The sequence below is a fragment of the Oncorhynchus keta genome, chromosome 35 (genome assembly GCF_023373465.1).
Source record: "Oncorhynchus keta strain PuntledgeMale-10-30-2019 chromosome 35, Oket_V2, whole genome shotgun sequence".
Taxonomy (NCBI): Eukaryota; Metazoa; Chordata; class Actinopteri; order Salmoniformes; family Salmonidae; genus Oncorhynchus; species Oncorhynchus keta.
This window is the reverse complement of record NC_068455.1, coordinates 1,148,312-1,170,692: the sequence shown is the minus strand read 5'-3', so window position 1 is coordinate 1,170,692 and position 22,381 is coordinate 1,148,312. Positions and strand designations below refer to the sequence as shown.

Genomic DNA, 22,381 nt, shown 5'->3' with positions numbered 1-22,381 from the left:
TTAAACATGCAAAGACCCAAACGGTGTGCCAAATACAGGCACCTAAATATATTGCTGTTCTACCATTTATTTAGAAGCACCAGTGCAGGCAAGAATGTATAACCTCGTTTTTCATCGTTTAATGTATTTATGTGTACATACATGTTTCAACTTTTAAACATACAAAAAGGTAGAGCCTGTACATGTCATGGTAGATGTTGTGAGGTCAACCTGTAGTTATACACCATGTCAGATCAGGCAGAGTCCATAGGTGAAAGAATATGGTTTCCCCCAATGGCGCCCTATCCGCTACATAGGACCCTAACCCCATCATAACCCATAGGGCTGGTCAAAAGTAGTGCACTTTGTAAAGGATAGGGTGCCATTTGGGACCCAATATATAAGGTACTGTGGTTTAGATGGTGGTCCCAGAATAGAAGGCACTGTGGTTTAGATGGTGGTCCCAGACAGGGAGGTTGGTGGAAGGTCCCAGACAGGTCAGATGACTGGAGGGTCTCTCACACGAACACTGCCATCCTCCATCCCAAAGTACACCCTCTCAGCCATCCCCACAAACAGACCCGTCTCTACCACACCTAGAGAGAAGAAGAAGGAGGAAGAGAGAAAACCATATTCACTGAAGAAACAGTCAGTTGACCAGCCACACTGTCTATGATGATGATAGAAACAGAGCTGTGTGTGTTTTGTAGACTGTGTACCTGGTATCATCTTAATAGCGGTATTGACCTCCTTCCAGTTGTGAGCGTGTTCAAACTTCCAGTCCAGAATGAAGTTACTGTTGTCTGTTACCACCGGACCCTGAGATGGGGAGACGGACCAATCACATCAGTTACATTGACATGTCGGTCATGTAGCAGAAGCTCTTATCCAGAGAGAGACTTAAGTTTATGTATTTCTACGTGCTGGTCTCCCGTGGGAATCGAACCCACAACCCCGGGGTTACAAGCACCATGTTCTACCACAACACTAAAACCTCAGAGAGAGACGAATCAGAACAGCTGCTAGTGGACAGGAAGACCAATCAAAACCCTCTGCCTCTCACTCACAGAGAGTAAGTGTAACCATCTCAACCTCCGTTAGTGCAGTGGTTCACTTAAGTAATTTGTTGTGTATTATAGTGAATATGAAATGTCAACTCCAGAAATGTAACCAATCCATGCAGTAACTACAACAGACCATAATGAATTCAGTTGCGATCGCTATTGAAAGCAGGACAACAGGAAGAGGAAGATGGTGTAAGGATTTGTCATGTGTGACGTATGGTGACTCACAGCTTTACTGACGGCCATGCGGAGTACTGCCTCCCCTCCGAAGCGCTTGGCTATCGTCCTGGAGACGGGGACGTAGGCCACAGGGATCACCTCAACAGGAACACCCTTCTTCCACTGCTGACCCAGGACCGAGGAGTCCTTCCTGTAGGGGGAGGTCAGGGGCTTGTGAACTTCAACCTTTTAGGCAAGTGCATGTTTCTTCGTATTTAAAACCTGTATATGATACTTAGCCAAAGTAAACAAGTCAATAAATCAACAATGTTAAAGATAATCCGCAATTACAGGAGTCTACGGAACGCCTTCAGGGTCTTTGGACGTGTGTCCAATCAGCTTGTTGACCAATCAGGACCTGAATAAGGCGTCACATAATTTAACGCATTCATACATTTTTTACGTAGTTACTACACATTGGTTACACTATCACTCGTATTTCATGCATCACAACGATGAAATGCTATGATGCTATGCTATGATGCTATGCTATGATGCTATGCTATGATGCTATGCTATGATGCTATGCTATGATGCTATGCTATGATGCTATGCTATGATGCTGGTAAAGTTGTCTCGCGTCACCTACAGTGCTGGTCATTAAGACGCAGCTAGCTGATGGATGCAAACTATGTTCTTCCCCAGTAAACACCTGTTTCAGTAGCTGTAGTTAGCTAGCTAGCTATATAGCTAGGTGTCATCATGTAAAATAGGTCATTGACATAGTAGTGACAGAAATGACAATAATCTGTTAATTTGACAATAATTGAATATTGTACTTCAGAACTGCATTGGGGACATTCATAACTGTACAGGTTGGAATGTTGGAGGACTGAATGGCCACATTTGTCAGCCCAAAAACTATTCCAGAGGAAAACAATACTTTGTGGATGTTTTGGAGTCTAACAACTCTGAGGAAATTGGGTAAAAATATCTTGGGTATTGTTAATTTGACAATAATCTGATTTCACACATTTCACAGTCAGTCCCACGATAAGAGCTACAACGCTAATATTTGCATCAACTCTCCCCAGTTGTGTTGTGTGGGTGTCACAGAGTAGACTGATACCTCATTTCATTGCTTCACATTCCAACCTTGTTTAACATTATCTAGTCTAAATATGGCATGATTCCACCAATTCCGCATCACTTTCAATGAGGTGCACTCTATTTTGAAGGCACACTGCAAATTCCACTATTGTGCCTAATCCTTATTGTGGCTAGCTTCACAACCTGGTCTGGTCGACCTTCACGATGCTAGCTTGCTGCTTATAATGTTAGCGTGTATCCCCCCGTACATAGCCACGATATTACCTGGTACTCCCTGTATATAACCATGTTATTACCTGGTACTCCCTGTATATAACCATGTTATTACCTGGTACTCCCTGTATATAGCCATGTTATTACCTCCCTGTATATAACCATGTTATTACCTGGTACTTCCTGTATATATAGCCATGTTATTACCTGGTACTTCCTGTATATAGCCATGTTATTACCTGGTACTTCCTGTATATAGCCATGTTATTACCTGATACTTCCTGTATATAGCCATGTTATTACCTCCCTGTATATAGCCATGTTATTACCTGGTACTCCTGTATATAGCCATGTTATTACCTCCTGTATATAGCCATGTTATTACCTGGTACTCCTGTATATAGCCATGTTATTACCTACTTCCTGTATATAGCCATGTTATTACCTGGTACTCCTGTATATAGCCATGTTATTACCTGGTACTTCCTGTATATAGCCATGTTATTACCTCCTGTATATTACCATGTTATTACCTCCTGTATATAGCCATGTTATTACCTGGTACTCCTGTATATAGCCATGTTATTACCTCCCTGTATATAACCATGTTATTACCTGGTACTTCCTGTATATAGCCACGTTATAACCTGGTACTTCCTGTATATAGCTACATTATAACCTGGTACTTCCTGTATATAGCCATGTTATTACCTCCCTGTATATAGCCATGTTATTACCTGGTACTCCCTGTATACATAGCCACGATATTACCTGGTACTCCCTGTATATAGCCACGTTATAACCTGGTACTTCCTGTATATAGCCATGCTATTACCTGGTACTCCCTGTATATAGCCATGTTATTACCTCCCTGTATATAACCATGTTATTACCTCCCTGTATATAACCATGTTATTACCTGGTACTTCCTGTATATAACCATGTTATTACCTGGTACTTTCTGTATAACCACGTTATTACCTGGTGCTTCCTGTATATAACCATGTTATTACCTGGTACTTCCTGTATATATAACCACGTTGTTACCTGGTGCTTCCTGTATATAACCATGTTATTACCTGGTACTCCCTGTATATATAGCCATGTTATTACCTGGTACTCCCTGTATATAGCCATGTTATTACCTGATACTCCCTGTATATAACCATGGTATTACCTGGTACTCCCGTATATAACCATGTTATTACCTGGTACTTCCTTTATATATAGCCATGTTATTACCTGGTACTTCCTGTATATAGCCATGTTATTACCTGGTACTCCCTGTATATAGCCATGTTATTACCTGATACTCCCTGTATATAGCCATGTTATTACCTGGTACTCCCTGTATATACCCATGTTATTACCTGGTACTCCCTGTATATAACCATGTTATTACCTGGTACTCCCTGTATATAGCCATGTTATTACCTGGTACTTCCTGTATATAGCCATGTTATTACCTGGTACTCCCTGTATATAACCATGTTATTACCTGGTACTCCCTGTATATAGCCATGTTATTACCTGGTACTCCCTGTATATATAGCCACGATATTACCTGGTACTCCCTGTATATAACCATGATATTACCTGGTACTCCCTGTATATAGCCATGATATTACCTGGTACTCCCTGTATATATAGCCACGATATTACCTGGTACTCCCTGTATATATAGCCACGATATTACCTGGTACTCCCTGTATATAACCATGATATTACCTGGTACTTCCTGTATATATAGCCATGTTATTACCTGGTACTCCCTGTATATATATATAACCATGTTATTACCTGGTACTCCTGTATATATAGCCACGTTATTACCTGGTACTCCCTGTATATAGCCATGTTATTACCCTCCTGTATATAACCACGTTATTACCTGGTACTCCTGTATATAGCCATGTTATTACCTCCCTGTATATAGCCATGTTATTACCTCTCCTGTATATAGCCATGTTATTACCTGGTACTTCCCTGTATATATAGCCACGTTATTACCTGGTAGTCCCTGTATATAGCCATGTATTACCTCCTATTATTATATATATATAGCCATGTTATTACCTGGTACTCCCTGTATATATAGCCACGTTATTACCTGGTACTCCCTGTATATAACCACGTTATTACCTGGTACTCCTGTATATATAGCCATGTTATTACCTGGTACTCCTGTATATAACCTGGTACTCTCCTGTATATAGCCATGTTATTACCTCCCTGTATATAACCATGTTATTACCTGGTACTTCCTGTATATAGCCATGTTATTACCTCCCTGTATATAGCCATGTTATTACCTGGTACACCCTGTATATAGCCATGTTATTACCTGGTACTTCCTGTATATAGCCATGTTATTACCTGGTCTTCCTGTATATAACCATGTTATTACCTGGTACACCCTGTATATAACCATGTTATTACCTGGTACTCCTGTATATAGCCACGTTAACCACGCTTATATAACCACGTTATTACCTGGTACTCCTGTATATATAGCCATGTTATTACCTGGTACTCCTGTATATAACCACGTTATTACCTGGTACTCCCTGTATATATAGCCACGTTATTACCTGGTACTCCTGTATATAGCCACGTTATTACCTGGTACTCCCTGTATATATAGCCATGTTATTACCTGGTACTCCTGTATATAGCCATGTTATTACCTGGTACTCCTGTATATAGCCATGTTATTACCTGGTACTCCCTGTATATAGCCATGTTATTACCTGGTACTCCCTGTATATATAACCATGTTATTACCTGGTGCTTCCTGTATATATAACCATGTTATTACCTGGTGCTTCCTGTATATATAGCCACGTTATTACCTGGTACTCCCTGTATATAGCCACGTTATTACCTGGTACTTCCTGTATATATAGCCATGTTATTACCTGGTACTTCCTGTATATAACCATGTTATTACCTGGTACTCCCTGTATATAGCCATGTTATTACCTCCCTGTATATAGCCATGTTATTACCTGGTACTCCCTGTATATAGCCATGTTATTACCCCCTGTATATATAGCCACGTTATTACCTGGTACTCCCTGTATATAGCCACGTTATTACCTGGTACTTCCTGTATATAGCCATGTTATTACCTGGTACTTCCTGTATATAGCCATGTTATTACCTGGTACTCCCTGTATATAACCATGTTATTACCTTATACTCCCTGTATATATAGCCACGTTATTACCTGGTACCCCCTGTATATATAGCCACGTTATTACCTGGTACTCCCTGTATATAGCCACGTTATTACCTGGTACTTCCTGTATATATAGCCATGTTATTACCTGGTACTTCCTGTATATAACCATGTTATTACCTGGTACTCCCTGTATATAGCCATGTTATTACCTCCCTGTATATAGCCATGTTATTACCTGGTACTCCCTGTATATAGCCACGTTATTACCTGGTACTCCCTGTATATAACCACGTTATTACCTGGTACTCCCTGTATATAGCCACGTTATTACCTGGTACTCCCTGTATATAGCCACGTTATTACCTGGTACTTCCTGTATATAGCCATGTTATTACCTGGTACTCCCTGTATATATAGCCATGTTATTACCTGGTACTCCCTGTATATATAGCCATGTTATTACCTGGTACTTCCTGTGCGTGTGTGTGTGTGTGTATGTGTGTGTGTATGTGTGTGTGTATATATATATATATATATATAACTTGGTACTTCCTGTATATAACCATGATATTTTTACACTATTATTTTTTGTTATTCAATATTTATTCCTGGTGTCACTGTTTCTATCATATCTTTCTCTCTGCATTGTTGGAAAAGGACCCGTCAGTAAATAATTTCAATGTTGTCGACACGGCGTTTACGATACATGTGACAAATACAACTTCATTTGAACACACAGACCCACCTGAAGTCAGCGATGACGATGAAGTGTTTGGCACAGCCGGCTACGATCTTCTCCTGAGTCAGACAGCCTCTATGAGCCGGAGAGAGAGAACGAGTCAGGGAGTCAGACAGCCTCTATGAGCCGGAGAGAGAGAACGAGTCAGGGAGTCAGACAGCCTCTATGAGCCGGAGAGAGAGAACGAGTCAGGGAGTCAGACAGCCTCTATGAGCCGGAGAGAGAGAACGAGTCAGGGAGTCAGACAGCCTCTATGAGCCGGAGAGAGAGAACGAGTCAGGGAGTCAGACAGCCTCTATGAGCCGGAGAGAGAGAACGAGTCAGGGAGTCAGACAGCCTCTATGAGCCGGAGAGAGAGAACGAGTCAGGGAGTCAGACAGCCTCTATGAGCCGGAGAGAGAGAACGAGTCAGGGAGTCAGACAGCCTCTATGAGCCGGAGAGAGAGAACGAGTCAGGGAGTCAGACAGCCTCTATGAGCCGGAGAGAGAGAACGAGTCAGGGAGCCTGGCAGCCTCTATGAGCCGGAGAGAGAGAACGAGTCAGGAGTCAGACAGCCTCTATGAGCCGGAGAGAGAGAACGAGTCAGGGAGTCAGACAGCCTCTATGAGCCGGAGAGAGAGAACGAGTCAGGGAGTCAGACAGCCTCTATGAGAACGAGTCAGGGGGCCTGGCAGCCTCTATGAGCCGGAGAGAGAGAATAGTCAGGGAGTCAGACAGCCTCTATGAGCCGGAGAGAGAGAACGAGTCAGGGAGTCAGACAGCCTCTATGAGCCGGAGGAGATATAACGAGTCAGGGAGTCAGACAGCCTCTATGAGCCGGAGAGAGAGAACGAGTCAGGGAGTCAGACAGCCTCTATGAGCCGGAGAGAGAGAACGAGTCAGGGAGTCAGACAGCCTCTATGAGCCGGAGAGAGAGAACGAGTCAGGGAGTCAGACAGCCTCTATGAGCCGGAGAGAGAGAACGAGTCAGGGGGCCTGGCAGCCTCTATGAGCCGGAGAGAGAGAACGAGTCAGGGAGCCTGGCAGCCTCTATGAGCCGGAGAGAGAGAACGAGTCAGGGGGCCTGGCAGCCTCTATGAGCCGGAGAGAGAGAGAACGAGTCAGGGAGTCAGACAGCCTCTATGAGCCGGAGAGAGAGAACGAGTCAGGGAGCCTGGCAGCCTCTATGAGCCGGAGAGAGAGAACGAGTCAGGGAGCCTGGCAGCCTCTATGAGCCGGAGAGAGAGAACGAGTCAGGGAGTCAGACAGCCTCTATGAGCCGGGAGAGAGAGAACGAGTCAGGGAGTCAGACAGCCTCTATGAGCCGAGAGAGAGAGAACGAGTCAGGGAGGCTGGCAGCCTCTATGAGCCGGAGAGAGAACGAGTCAGGGAGTCAGACAGCCTCTATGAGCCGGAGAGAGAGAACGAGTCAGGGAGTCAGACAGCCTCTATGAGCCGGAGAGAGAGAACGAGTCAGGGAGTCAGACAGCCTCTATGAGCCGGAGAGAGAGAACGAGTCAGGGAGTCAGACAGCCTCTATGAGCCGGAGAGAGAGAACGAGTCAGGGAGCCTGGCAGCCTCTATGAGCCGGAGAGAGAGAACGAGTCAGGGAGCCTGGCAGCCTCTATGAGCCGGAGAGAGAGAACGAGTCAGGGGGCCTGGCAGCCTCTATGAGCCGGAGAGAGAGAACGAGTCAGGGAGTCAGACAGCCTCTATGAGCCGGAGAGAGAGAACGAGTCAGGGAGCCTGGCAGCCTCTATGAGCCGGAGAGAGAGAACGAGTCAGGGAGCCTGGCAGCCTCTATGAGCCGGAGTCAGACAGCCTCTATGAGAACGAGTCAGGGAGTCAGACAGCCTCTATGAGCCGGAGAGAGAGAACGAGTCAGGGAGGCTGGCAGCCTCTATGAGCCAGGAGAGAGAGAACGAGTCAGGGAGTCAGACAGCCTCTATGAGCCGGAGAGAGAGAACGAGTCAGGGAGTCAGACAGCCTCTATGAGCCGGAGAGAGAGAACGAGTCAGGGAGTCAGACAGCCTCTATGAGCCGGAGAGAGAGAACGAGTCAGGGAGCCTGGCAGCCTCTATGAGCCGGAGAGAGAGAACGAGTCAGGGAGCCTGGCAGCCTCTATGAGCCAGAAACGAGTCAGGGAGCCTGGCAGCCTCTATGAGCCGGAGAGAGAGAACGAGTCAGGGGGCCTGGCAGCCTCTATGAGCCGGAGAGAGAGAACGAGTCAGGGGCCTGGCAGCCTCTATGAGCCGGAGAGAGAGAACGAGTCAGGGAGCCTGGCAGCCTCTATGAGCCGGAGAGAGAGAACGAGTCAGGGGCCTGGCAGCCTCTATGAGCCGGAGAGAGAGAACGAGTCAGGGGGCCTGGCAGCCTCTATGAGCCGGAGAGAGAGAAGGGGGCCGAGTCAGGGGCCTGGCAGCCTCTATGAGCCGGAGAGAGAGAACGAGTCAGGGAGTCTGGCAGCCTCTATGAGCCGGAGAGAGAGAACGAGTCAGGGAGTCAGACAGCCTCTATGAGCCGGAGAGAGAGAACGAGTCAGGGGGCCTGGCAGCCTCTATGAGCCGGAGAGAGAGAACGAGTCAGGGAGTCTGGCAGCCTCTATGAGCCGGAGAGAGAGAACGAGTCAGGGGGCCTGGCAGCATGGATAGCAGAGCCTTCACACCAGAATTTCAAATGGATTCAGTTGAGATGTTTAGGGTCACTAGCATACATACAATACCCCATAAATGACAAGTGGAATAATGTTGTGTTAAAATTATTAAAAATGAAAAGCTAAAATGTCTTGACTCAATAAGTACTCAACCTCTGTTACATTAAGTCTAAATAAGTTCAGGATTAAAACGTGCTTAACAAGTCACAGGTTGCATAGACTCACTGTGCAATAATGACTCCATATCTGTACCCCACACATACACACAATCATTTAAGTTCCCTCAGTCGATCAGTGAATCTCAAACACAGATTCAATGCCTCGCAAAGGGCACCTATTGATTGGTTGATGGATAAAATAAAATCAGACAATATCCTTTTGAGCAGGGTGAATCTATCAATACACCCAGTCACTACTAAGATACATACGTCCTTCCTAACTCAGTGTATCAATACACCCAGTCACTACAAAGGTACAGGCATCCTTCCTAACTCAGTGTATCAATACACCCAGTCACTACACAGATACACTGAGTTAGGAAGGATGTCTGTATCAATACACCCAGTCACTACACAGATACAGACATCCTGTAGATAGGATGTAGGATGCCTGTATCTTTGTGGTGAGTATTGATACACTGAGTTAGGAAGGATGTCTGTATCTGTGTAGTGACTGGGTGTATTGATACACTGAGTTAGGAAGGATGCCTGTATCTGTGTAGTGACTGGGTGTATTGATACACTGAGTTGGGAAGGATGTCTGTATCTGTGTAGTGACTGGGTGTATTGATACACTGAGTTAGGAAGGATGCCTGTATCTTTGTAGTGACTGGGTGTATTGATACACTGAGTTAGGAAGGATGCCTGTATCTGTGTAGTGACTGGGTGTATTGATACACTGAGTTAGGAAGGAAGCCTGTATCTGTGTAGTGACTGGGTGTATTGATACACTGAGTTAGGAAGGAAGCCTGTATCTGTGTAGTGACTGGGTGTATTGATACACTGAGTTAGGAAGGATGCCTGTACCTTTGTAGTGACTGGGTGTATAGATACACTGAGTTAGGAAGGATGCCTGTACCTTTGTAGTGACTGGGTGTATTGATACACTGAGTTAGGAAGGATGCCTGTATCTGTGTAGTGACTGGGTGTATTGATACACTGAGTTAGGAAGGATGCCTGTACCTTTGTAGTGACTGGGTGTATTGATACACTGAGTTAGGAAGGATGCCTGTATCTTTGTAGTGACTGGGTGTATTGATACACTGAGTTAGGAAGGATGCCTGTATCTGTGTAGTGACTGGGTGTATTGATACACTGAGTTAGGAAGGACGTATGTATCTTAGTAGTGACTGGGTGTATTGATACACTGAGTTAGGAAGGATGCCTGTATCTTTGTAGTGACTGGGTGTATTGATACAGACATCCTTCCTAACCTAGAACCTGACAGCATGGATAGTAACGGGCTAGCCTAGAACCTGACAGCATGGATAGTAACGGACTAGCCTAGAACCTGACAGCATGGATAGTAACGGGTTAGCCTAGAACCTGACAGCATGGATAGGAACGGGTTAGCCTAGAACCTGACAGCATGGATAGGAACGGGTTAGCCTAGAACCTGACAGCACGGATAGTAACAGGTTAGCCTAGAACCTGACAGCATGGATAGTAACAGGCTAGCCTAGAACCTGACAGCGTGGATAGGAACGGGTTAGCCTAGAACCTGACAGCATGGATAGTAACGGGCTAGCCTAGAACCTGACAGCACGGATAGTAACGGGCTAGCCTAGAACCTGACAGCAAGGATAGTAACGGGCTAGCCTAGAACCTGACAGCACGGATAGTAACGGGCTAGCCTAGAACCTGACAGCACGGATAGTAACGGGCTAGCCTAGAACCTGACAGCACGGATAGTAACGGGCTAGCCTAGAACCTGACAGCACAGTAACGGGCTAGCCTAGAACCTGACAGCACGGATAGTAACGGGTTAGCCTAGAACCTGACAGCACAGATAGTAACGGGCTAGCCTAGAACCTGACAGCACGGATAGTAACGGGTTAGCCTAGAACCTGACAGCACGGATAGTAACGGGTTAGCCTAGAACCTGACAGCACGGATAGTAACGGGTTAGCCTAGAACCTGACAGCACGGATAGTAACGGGCTAGCCTAGAACCTGACAGCACGGATAGTAACGGGTTAGCCTAGAACCTGACAGCACGGATAGTAACGGGTTAGCCTAGAACCTGACAGCATGGATAGTAACAGGCTAGCCTAGACCCTGACAGCATGGATAGTAACGGGCTAGCCTAGAACCTGACAGCACGGATAGTAACGGGCTAGCCTAGAACCTGACAGCACGGATAGTAACGGGCTAGCCTAGAACCTGACAGCACGGATAGTAACGGGTTAGCCTAGAACCTGACAGCACGGATAGTAACGGGTTAGCCTAGAACCTGACAGCATGGATAGTAACAGGCTAGCCTAGAACCTGACAGCATGGATAGTAACGGGCTAGCCTAGAACCTGACAGCACAGTAACGGGCTAGCCTAGAACCTGACAGCATGGATAGTAACAGGTTAGCCTAGAACCTGACAGCATGGATAGTAACGGGTTAGCCTAGAACCTGACAGCACAGTAACGGGCTAGCCTAGAACCTGACAGCATGGATAGTAACAGGTTAGCCTAGAACCTGACAGCATGGATAGTAACAGGTTAGCCTAGAACCTGACAGCATGGATAGTAACAGGTTAGCCTAGAACCTGACAGCATGGATAGTAACAGGCTAGCCTAGAACCTGACAGCATGGATAGTAACAGGTTAGCCTAGAACCTGACAGCATGGATAGTAACAGGTTAGCCTAGAACCTGACAGCATGGATAGTAACAGGTTAGCCTAGAACCTGACAGCATGGATAGTAACAGGTTAGCCTAGAACCTGACAGCATGGATAGTAACAGGTTAGCCTAGAACCTGACAGCATGGATAGTAACAGGCTAGCCTAGAACCTGACAGCATGGATAGTAACAGGCTAGCCTAGAACCTGACAGCATGGATAGTAACAGGTTAGCCTAGAACCTGACAGCATGGATAGTAACAGGTTAGCCTAGAACCTGACAGCATGGATAGTAACAGGCTAGCCTAGAACCTGACTAGTCTGGTGATTAAGACAGAAGCTTCTTACCCTCCTCCCTTGATGAGTGTGAGAGCCGCATCCACCTCGTCCGCCCCGTCGATGGCCACATCCAGCTGGGAGGGGTTAGAGGTCAAACAGCATACACAGGGGCCACGTTACAGTTCAGAAATATGTTTTAAACCATTTCACCTGCTTTTTATATTGCGTGTGTTTTGTTTTGTTTTGTTTTGCTTCAAATAGAGTGATCAGATCATTTTCCTTCAGAAAATACATTACTGCAACATGTTTAGGTCTACCATAGGAAGAATGTAGGCAGCTACATTTCCTAATGTTTAGGCCTACCATAGGAAGAATGTAGACAGCTACATTTCTAATGTTTAGGTCTACCATAGGAAGAATGTAGGCAGCTACATTTCTAATGTTTAGGTCTACCATAGGAAGAATGTAGACAGCTACATTTCTAATGTTTAGGCCTACCATAGGAAGAATGTAGGCAGCTACATTTCTATAATATAATAATAATAATGTTTAGGTCTACCATAGGAAGAATGTAGACAGCTACATTTCTAATGTTTAGGTCTACCATAGGAAGAATGTAGACAGCTACATTTCTAATGTTTAGGTCTACCATAGGAAGAATGTAGACAGCTACATTTCTAATGTTTAGGTCTACCATAGGAAGAATGTAGACAGCTACATTTCCTAATGTTTAGGCCTACCATAGGAAGAATGTAGGCAGCTACATTTCTAATGTTTAGGTCTACCATAGGAAGAATGTAGACAGCTACATTTCCTAATGTTTAGGCCTACCATAGGAAGAATGTAGACAGCTACATTTCTAATGTTTAGGTCTACCATAGGAAGAATGTAGGCAGCTACATTTCTAATGTTTAGGTCTACCATAGGAAGAATGTAGGCAGCTACATTTCTAATGTTTAGGTCTACCATAGGAAGAATGTAGACAGCTACATTTCCTAATGTTTAGGCCTACCATAGGAAGAATGTAGACAGCTACATTTCTAATGTTTAGGTCTACCATAGGAAGAATGTAGGCAGCTACATTTCTAATGTTTAGGCCTACCATAGGAAGAATGTAGGCAGCTACATTTCTAATGTTTAGGTCTACCATAGGAAGAATGTAGGCAGCTACATTTCTAATGTTTAGGTCTACCATAGGAAGAATGTAGACAGCTACATTTCTAATGTTTAGGTCTACCATAGGAAGAATGTAGGCAGCTATATTTCTAATGTTTAGGCCTACCATAGGAAGAATGTAGGCAGCTACATTTCTAATGTTTAGGCCTACCATAGGAAGAATGTAGACAGCTACATTTCCTAATGTTTAGGCCTACCATAGGAAGAATGTAGGCAGCTACATTTCTAATGTTTAGGTCTACCATAGGAAGAATGTAGACAGCTACATTTCTAATGTTTAGGTCTACCATAGGAAGAATGTAGGCAGCTATATTTCTAATGTTTAGGTCTACCATAGGAAGAATGTAGGCAGCTATATTTCTAATGTTTAGGCCTACCATAGGAAGAATGTAGACAGCTACATTTCTAATGTTTAGGTCTACCATAGGAAGAATGTAGGCAGCTATATTTCTAATGTTTAGGCCTACCATAGGAAGAATGTAGACAGCTACATTTCTAATGTTTAGGTCTACCATAGGAAGAATGTAGGCAGCTATATTTCTAATGTTTAGGCCTACCATAGGAAGAATGTAGGCAGCTACATTTCTAATGTTTAGGCCTACCATAGGAAGAATGTAGACAGCTACATTTCTAATGTTTAGGTCTACCATAGGAAGAATGTAGGCAGCTACATTTCTAATGTTTAGGCCTACCATAGGAAGAATGTAGACAGCTACATTTCTAATGTTTAGGCCTACCATAGGAAGAATGTAGGCAGCTACATTTCTAATGTTTAGGCCTACCATAGGAAGAATGTAGACAGCTACATTTCTAATGTTTAGGCCTACCATAGGAAGAATGTAGACAGCTACATTTCTAATGTTTAGGCCTACCATAGGAAGAATGTAGGCAGCTACATTTCTAATGTTTAGGCCTACCATAGGAAGAATGTAGGCAGCTACATTTCTAATGTTTAGGCCTACCATAGGAAGAATGTAGACAGCTACATTTCCTAATGTTTAGGCCTACCATAGGAAGAATGTAGGTAGCTACATTTCTAATGTTTAGGTCTACCATAGGAAGAATGTAGGCAGCTACATTTCTAATGTTTAGGTCTACCATAGGAAGAATGTAGACAGCTACATTTCCTAATGTTTAGGCCTACCATAGGAATAATGTAGACAGCTACATTTCTAATGTTTAGGCCTACCATAGGAAGAATGTAGGCAGCTACATTTCCTAATGTTTAGGCCTACCATAGGAAGAATGTAGACAGCTACATTTCTAATGTTTAGGTCTACCATAGGATGAATGTATGTAGGCAGCTACATTTCTAATGTTTAGGCCTACCATAGGAAGAATGTAGGCAGCTACATTTCTATAATATAATAATAATAATGTTTAGGTCTACCATAGGAAGAATGTAGACAGCTACATTTCTAATGTTTAGGTCTACCATAGGAAGAATGTAGACAGCTACATTTCTAATGTTTAGGTCTACCATAGGAAGAATGTAGGCAGCTACATTTCTAATGTTTAGGCCTACCATAGGAAGAATGTAGACAGCTACATTTCTAATGTTTAGGTCTACCATAGGAAGAATGTAGACAGCTACATTTCTAATGTTTAGGTCTACCATAGGAAGAATGTAGACAGCTACATTTCTAATGTTTAGGTCTACCATAGGAAGAATGTAGACAGCTACATTTCTAATGTTTAGGTCTACCATAGGAAGAATGTAGGCAGCTACATTTCTAATGTTTAGGCCTACCATAGGAAGAATGTAGACAGCTACATTTCTAATGTTTAGGTCTACCATAGGAAGAATGTAGACAGCTACATTTCTAATGTTTAGGTCTACCATAGGAAGAATGTAGACAGCTACATTTCCTAATGTTTAGGCCTACCATAGGAAGAATGTAGGTAGCTACATTTCTAATGTTTAGGTCTACCATAGGAAGAATGTAGGCAGCTACATTTCCTAATGTCTTACATTCAACAGGAGAAAAATAGAGCGCTGCCTGCCGATAGAAGGTATCAGTCAGAGCGCTGATAGAAGGTATCAGTCAGAGCGCTGATAGAAGGTATCAGTCAGAGCGCTGATAGAAGGTATCAGTCAGAGCGCTGATAGAAGGTATCAGTCAGAGCGCTGCCTGCTGATAGAAGTGGCTTTATAAAAAGCAGCAAGATCTTATGCATTTCATCTTTTTTTTGTGTGTGAAAAGGGCAGAATTCTGCATTAACATGACCCCTGATACGTTACTGCTGATAATGACTAGAGGAAACTGAAACATTGAAAACAGCATTGGAACACATGAAAAGCTGGTAAAGTTGTTTCTAGCTGAAGTAAGACTGTACCTCTGGGTGTCTGTCCAGATCCGATAGGGTTAGACCATGCTGCAGAATCAACTGACGAGCCTGGAGTTGAGGAGGGAGAAGATAAGGCACAAAGGAACTTCAGCTGGAATGTTGTCGTGTTACACCACAGAGTGACAACTTCACCTGGAAGGAGGTGGGGACACACACGATGTTGAGTTTCTCCTGACGAACCCTCTCCGCTGGAACACACACACACACACACACACACACACACACACACGTTAGATCACATTTCCAAGTCATCTTAATGAGAGAGAACACAACATTTGAAAAAGGCTCATCGACCAGCCTACATTATTCACTAAAGCCCTTTGTGGATGAATAAAGTACTAGCTTGGCTTGTTCTATAATCAACCATTGGGATACTAGTCTCCTCACCTAGTCTGTCTACAGCATACACAATGGTGGATCCACTGCCCACTCCAACTACCTGGTTGTTCTGTGATGGAAGGAAAGACAAGTAACAGTCAGCACATTTCATATAATATAACACATTACCTGGGCACATGCTGATAGATAATGTCTAGAACTCTAGAACTCTAATGTCTAGAATTCTGATATTCAGAGACTTGTCCCGAAGCCACTCCTGCGTTGTCTTGGCTGTGTGCTTAGGGTCGTTGTTCTGTTGGAAGGTGAACCTTCACCCCAGTCGCAGGTCCTGAGCGCTCTGGAGCGGGGTTTCAAGGAGCTCTGTACTTTGCTCCATTCATTTTGCCTCGATCCAGACAAGTCTCCCGGTCCCTGCCACTTAGAACAGACCCATAACAGACACATGCAGCTGCCACCACATTTCACCGCGTCAGGTTTCCTCCAGATGTGACGCTTGACATTCAGGCCAAAGAGTTAAATCGTGGTTTCATCAGACCAGAGAATCTTGTTTCATGTTCAGAGAGTCTTTAGGTACCTTTTGGCAAACTAAACGAGCTGTCATGTGCCTTTTACTCAGGAGAGGTGGCCGCCTGGTCACTCTACCATAAAGGCCTGATTGGTGGAGTGCTGCAGAGATGGTTGTCCTTCTGGAAGGTTCTTCCATCTCCACAGAGGAACTATGGAGCTCTGTCAGAGTGACCATCAGGTTCTTGATCACCTCCCTGACCAAGGCCCTTCTCCCACGATTTCTCAGTTTGGCCAGGCGGCCAGCTCTAGGAAGTCTTGGTGGTTCCAAACTTCTTCCATTTAAGAATAATGGAGGCCACTGTGTTCTTGAAGACCTTCAATGCCGCAGACTTTTTTTGGTACCCTTCCCCAGATCTGTGGCTCGACCTCGTGGCTTGGTTTTTGCTCTGACATGCACAGTCAACTGTGAGACCTTATATAGACAGCTGCGTGCCTTCCCAAATCATGTCCAATCAATTTACCGCAGGTGGACTCCCGTCAAGTTGTAGAAACATCAAGGATGATCAATGGAAATAGTATGATGAACCCAAGCTCAATTTCAAGTCTCGTAGCAAAGGGTCTGAATACTTATGTAATTAAAATGTATGAACCTGTTTTCTTTGTCATTGTCTGAATACTTTCCCCGAAGGCTTCGGTGTATTGTCCTGTATGTATATAGCACTGTATGTGTTGTCCGAAGGCACTGTATGTGTTGTCCGAAGGCACTGTATGTGTTGTCCGGTTGGCACTGTATGTGTTGTCCGGTTGGCACTGTATGTGTTGTCCGGTTGGCACTGTATGTGTTGTCCGAAGGCACTGTATGTGTTGTCCGAAGGCACTGTATGTGTTGTCCGAAGGAACTGTATGTGTTGTCAGAAGGCACTGTATGTGTTGTCAGAAGGCACTGTATGTGTTGTCAGAAGGCACTGTATGTGTTGTCAGAAGGCACTGTATGTGTTGTCCGGTTGGCACTGTATGTGTTGTCCAGAGGCACTGTATGTGTTGTCAGAAGGCACTGTATGTGTTGTCAGAAGGCACTGTATGTGTTGTCAGAAGGCACTGTATGTGTTGTCCGAAGGCACTGTATGTGTTGTCCGAAGGCACTGTATGTGTTGTCCGAAGGCACTGTATGTGTTGTCCGAAGGCACTGTATGTGTTGTCAGAAGGCACTGTATGCGTTGTCAGAAGGCACTGTCAGAAGGCATGTGTATGTGTTGTCAGAAGGCACTGTATGTGTTGTCCGGTTGGCACTGTATGTGTTGTCCGGTTGGCACTGTATGTGTTGTCAGAAGGCACTGTATGTGTTGTCAGAAGGCACTGTATGTGTTGTCAGAAGGCACTGTATGTGTTGTCAGAAGGCACTGTATGTGTTGTCAGAAGGCACTGTATGTGTTGTCCGAAGGCACTGTATGTGTTGTCAGAAGGCACTGTATGTGTTGTCAGAAGGCACTGTATGTGTTGTCAGAAGGCACTGTATGTGTTGTCAGAAGGCACTGTATGTGTTGTCAGAAGGCACTGTATGTGTTGTCAGAAGGCACTGTATGTGTTGTCCGAAGGCACTGTATGTGTTGTCCGAAGGCACTGTATGTGTTGTCCGAAGGCACTGTATGTGTTGTCCGGTTGGCACTGTATGTGTTGTCCGGTTGGCACTGTATGTGTTGTCAGAAGGCACTGTATGTGTTGTCAGAAGGCACTGTATGTGTTGTCAGAAGGCACTGTATGTGTTGTCAGAAGGCACTGTATGTGTTGTCAGAAGGCACTGTATGTGTTGTCCGAAGGCACTGTATGTGTTGTCCGAAGGCACTGTATGTGTTGTCAGAAGGCACTGTATGTGTTGTCCGAAGGCACTGTATGTGTTGTCAGAAGGCACTGTATGTGTTGTCAGAAGGCACTGTATGTGTTGTCAGAAGGCACTGTATGTGTTGTCAGAAGGCACTGTATGTGTTGTCCGAAGGCACTGTATGTGTTGTCCGGTTGGCACTGTATGTGTTGTCAGAAGGCACTGTATGTGTTGTCAGAAGGCACTGTATGTGTTGTCAGAAGGCACTGTATGTGTTGTCCGGTTGGCACTGTATGTGTTGTCCGAAGGCACTGTATGTGTTGTCCGGTTGGCACTGTATGTGTTATCAGAAGGCACTGTATGTGTTGTCCGGTTGGCACTGTATGTGTTGTCTGGCACTGTATGTGTTGTCAGAAGGCACTGTATGTGTTGTCAGAAGGCACTGTATGTGTTGTCAGAAGGCACTGTATGTGTTGTCAGAAGGCACTGTATGTGTTGTCCGGTTGGCACTGTATGTGTTGTCAGAAGGCACTGTATGTGTTGTCCGGTTGGCACTGTATGTGTTGTCCGAAGGCACTGTATGTGTTGTCAGAAGGCACTGTATGTGTTGTCAGAAGGCACTGTATGTGTTGTCAGAAGGCACTGTATGTGTTGTCAGAAGGCACTGTATGTGTTGTCAGAAGGCACTGTATGTGTTGTCCGAAGGCACTGTATGTGTTGTCCGAAGGCACTGTACGTGTTGTCAGAAGGCACTGTATGTGTTGTCAGAAGGCACTGTATGTGTTGTCAGGCACTGTATGTGTTGTCTGAAGGCACTGTATGTGTTGTCTGAAGGCACTGTATGTGTTGTCAGAAGGCACTGTATGTGTTGTCAGAAGGCACTGTATGTGTTGTCAGAAGGCACTGTATGTGTTGTCAGAAGGCACTGTATGTGTTGTCAGAAGGCACTGTATGTGTTGTCAGAAGGCACTGTATGTGTTGTCAGAAGGCACTGTATGTGTTGTCAGAAGGCACTGTATGTGTTGTCAGAAGGCACTGTATGTGTTGTCCGGTTGGCACTGTATGTGTTGTCCGGTTGGCACTGTATGTGTTGTCTGTATGTGTTGAAGGCACTGTATGTGTTGTCAGAAGGCACTGTATGTGTTGTCAGAAGGCACTGTATGTGTTGTCAGAAGGCACTGTATGTGTTGTCAGAAGGCACTGTATGTGTTGTCCGAAGGCACTGTATGTGTTGTCAGAAGGCACTGTATGTGTTGTCAGAAGGCACTGTATGTGTTGTCAGAAGGCACTGTATGTGTTGTCAGAAGGCACTGTATGTGTTGTCAGAAGGCACTGTATGTGTTGTCCGAAGGCACTTCTGCATCACTTCTGGTTGGGATGCTTTTGTTGAGCAAAGATGCATGTGGGAATGATAATGAATCACTTCTGGTTAGGATGCTTTTGTTGAGCAAGGATGCATGTGGGAATGATAATGAATCACTTCTGGTTAGGATGCTTTTGTTGAGCAAGGATGCATGTGGGAATGATAATGAATCACTTCTGGTTAGGATGCTTTTGTTGAGCAAGGATGCATGTGGGAATGATAATGCATCACTTCTGGTTAGGATGCTTTTGTTGAGCAAGGATGCATGTGGGAATGATAATGAATCACTTCTGGTTAGGATGCTTTTGTTGAGCAAGGATGCATGTGGGAATGATAATGAATCACTTCTGTTAGGATGCTTTTGTTGAGCAAGGAATGTGGGAATGATGAATCACTTCTGGTTAGGATGCTTTTGTTGAGCAAGGATGCATGTGGGAATGATAATGAATCACTTCTGGTTAGGATGCTTTTGTTGAGCAAGGATGCATGTGGGAATGATAATGCATCACTTCTGGTTGGGATGCTTTTGTTGAGCAAGGATGCATGTGGGAATGATAATGAATCACTTCTGGTTAGGATGCTTTTGTTGAGCAAGGATGCATGTGGGAATGATAATGCATCACTTCTGGTTGGGATGCTTTTGTTGAGCAAGGATGCATGTGGGAATGATAATGAATCACTTCTGGTTGGGATGCTTTTGTTGAGCAAGGATGCATGTGGGAATGATAATGAATCACTTCTGGTTAGGATGCTTTTGTTGAGCAAAGATGCATGTGGGAATGATAATGAATCACTTCTGGTTGGGATGCTTTTGTTGAGCAAGGATGCATGTGGGAATGATAATGCATCACTTCTGGTTGGGATGCTTTTGTTGAGCAAGGATGCATGTGGGAATGATAATGAATCACTTCTGGTTGGGATGCTTTTGTTGAGCAAGGATGCATGTGGGAATGATAATGCATCACTTCTGGTTAGGATGCTTTTGTTGAGCAAGGATGCATGTGGGAATGATAATGCATCACTTCTGGTTGGGATGCTTTTGTTGAGCAAGGATGCATGTGGGAATGATAATGAATCACTTCTGGTTGGGATGCTTTTGTTGAGCAAGGATGCATGTGGGAATGATAATGCATCACTTCTGGTTAGGATGCTTTTGTTGAGCAAGGATGCATGTGGGAATGATAATGAATCACTTCTGGTTAGGATGCTTTTGTTGAGCAAGGATGCATGTGGGAATGATAATGAATGTTCCTCTTGAGCCTGTATAGGGATCAGATCGGTTTTAACAGGCACGTTTGTTTGATTTATTGGAAGTTCAGTTTGGGGGGAATCTTGTTTCCATCCCGCATAGTGGGTGGCAGGATGCACATTACATTGTGGGATCGCCAATATACCATAGAATAAATCCACGTGTCTCGATCAATGAGAGAACATGGCGATTTACACATTGCTGGATTTAACGCTCGGAGGAATTTATTTTGTTTTAATAACGGAGTATTTTCTCAATTCAAAAGCGCCACCTGAACACAGACATGTTAGAAGATAGATGTTTGGTCGAGTCGATACCAAGTTAAGTTTGGTCGAAAATGATCTATGCTCCTGTAACCCCCAGTAACGGCTATAAAACAAATATTTAGTTTATTCACATTATCTGGTAATAATTTGCAACTCTAGAAGGTGAGACAGTATTATCTCATGTTGCACAGCTAACCACGTGGTGCCAAAGTTGACCATGCTACCTGGCTGGCGTAGAAACAAATAACTTCCTTTGTGCATTACTACTAGGAAGTCATATGTCTAGCTACTAGGAAGTCATATGTCTAACTACTAGGAAGTCATATGTCTAGCTACTAGGAAGTCATATGTCTAGCTACTAGGAAGTCATATGTCTAGCTACTAGGAAGTCATATGTCTAGCTACTAGGAAGTCATATGTCTAGCTACTAGGAAGTCATATGTCTAACTACTAGGAAGTCATATGTCTAGCTAAAAAGTACACCATTCAAATGTTTGCTAGCTACTAGTAGCTAACTAGCCAGCTCATATAGCTGTTGTTCGGCATCAGTAACTTGCACATGACAGTCAGGTTGTAAACAGAGTAATAATAATATATGCCATTTAGCAGACGCTTTTATCCAAAGCGACTTACAGTCATGTGTGCATACATTCTACGTATGGGTGGTCCCGGGAATCGAACCCACTACCCTGGCGTTACAAGCGCCATGCTCTACCAACTGAGCCACAGAAGGACCACAGTATGCCCCTTATCACCCTAAAGCAAACCCCTGTAGTTAACTCGCTATATGAATGTATCAATGCCTAAAGCAAACCCCTGTAGTTAACTCGCTATATGAATGTATCGTCAATGCCTAAAGCAAACCCCTGTAGTTAACTCGCTATATGAATGTATCGTCAATGCAATACCAAATGTTATGACCTGGACATGGTTATCCACCGCAGCGTAGCCTGCTAGTTTCTTGGCCTCTTCTGCCATGACGCCTCTGTGACCCTAAAGCCTCCTGCAGAACTGTCCTGCTGTAAAAGAAGCGTAGCGTGTTGATGACTTCGCAGGAGTCTTCTGCCACTGGACCAACGTGGTAAAAACTTCTACTTCGGTGGGGTTTATCGGTGGTTGGCAT

The 22,381-nt window shown here is 44.4% G+C and overlaps 1 protein-coding gene and 2 long non-coding RNA genes across 15 annotated transcripts; 1 reads left to right on the top strand and 2 right to left on the bottom strand.

The window, feature by feature from the left end:
• Positions 1–97: 97 nt before the first annotated feature.
• On the bottom strand, positions 98–22,355 carry rpia (ribose 5-phosphate isomerase A (ribose 5-phosphate epimerase)). Of its 2 annotated transcripts, XM_052495877.1 has the most exons (9): positions 22,180–22,352; positions 16,103–16,163; positions 15,848–15,903; positions 15,704–15,763; positions 12,260–12,324; positions 6,455–6,523; positions 1,272–1,413; positions 699–798; positions 98–575 (listed from the first exon to the last, which is right to left on the bottom strand). In XM_052495877.1, exons 1-9 carry the CDS (start codon positions 22,234–22,236, stop codon positions 478–480), a joined length of 708 nt encoding a protein of 235 aa, XP_052351837.1. In that variant the 5' UTR covers positions 22,237–22,352; the 3' UTR covers positions 98–477. The 2 variants fall into 2 exon arrangements, with proteins under 2 accessions (XP_052351837.1, XP_052351838.1); XM_052495878.1 differs by lacking the exon at positions 6,455–6,523 and having other exon boundaries at positions 22,180–22,355.
• LOC127915655 (uncharacterized) lies at positions 9,830–10,797 on the bottom strand. 2 transcript variants are annotated; one of them, XR_008091520.1, is made up of 3 exons: positions 10,731–10,797; positions 10,107–10,695; positions 9,830–9,950 (listed from the first exon to the last, which is right to left on the bottom strand). It is a non-coding gene; the product is annotated as an uncharacterized LOC127915655 (long non-coding RNA). The 2 variants fall into 2 exon arrangements; XR_008091521.1 differs by having other exon boundaries at positions 10,107–10,660.
• Positions 12,333–15,697, top strand: LOC127915654 (uncharacterized). Of its 11 annotated transcripts, XR_008091508.1 has the most exons (6): positions 12,333–12,637; positions 12,925–13,331; positions 13,648–13,872; positions 13,963–14,007; positions 14,369–14,458; positions 14,841–15,697. It is a non-coding gene; the product is annotated as an uncharacterized LOC127915654 (long non-coding RNA). The 11 variants fall into 11 exon arrangements; XR_008091510.1 differs by lacking the exon at positions 13,648–13,872 and having other exon boundaries at positions 12,925–13,421; positions 13,918–14,007; XR_008091513.1 differs by lacking the exon at positions 14,841–15,697 and having other exon boundaries at positions 12,925–13,421; positions 13,693–13,782; positions 14,369–14,650.
• Positions 22,356–22,381: the final 26 nt, after the last annotated feature.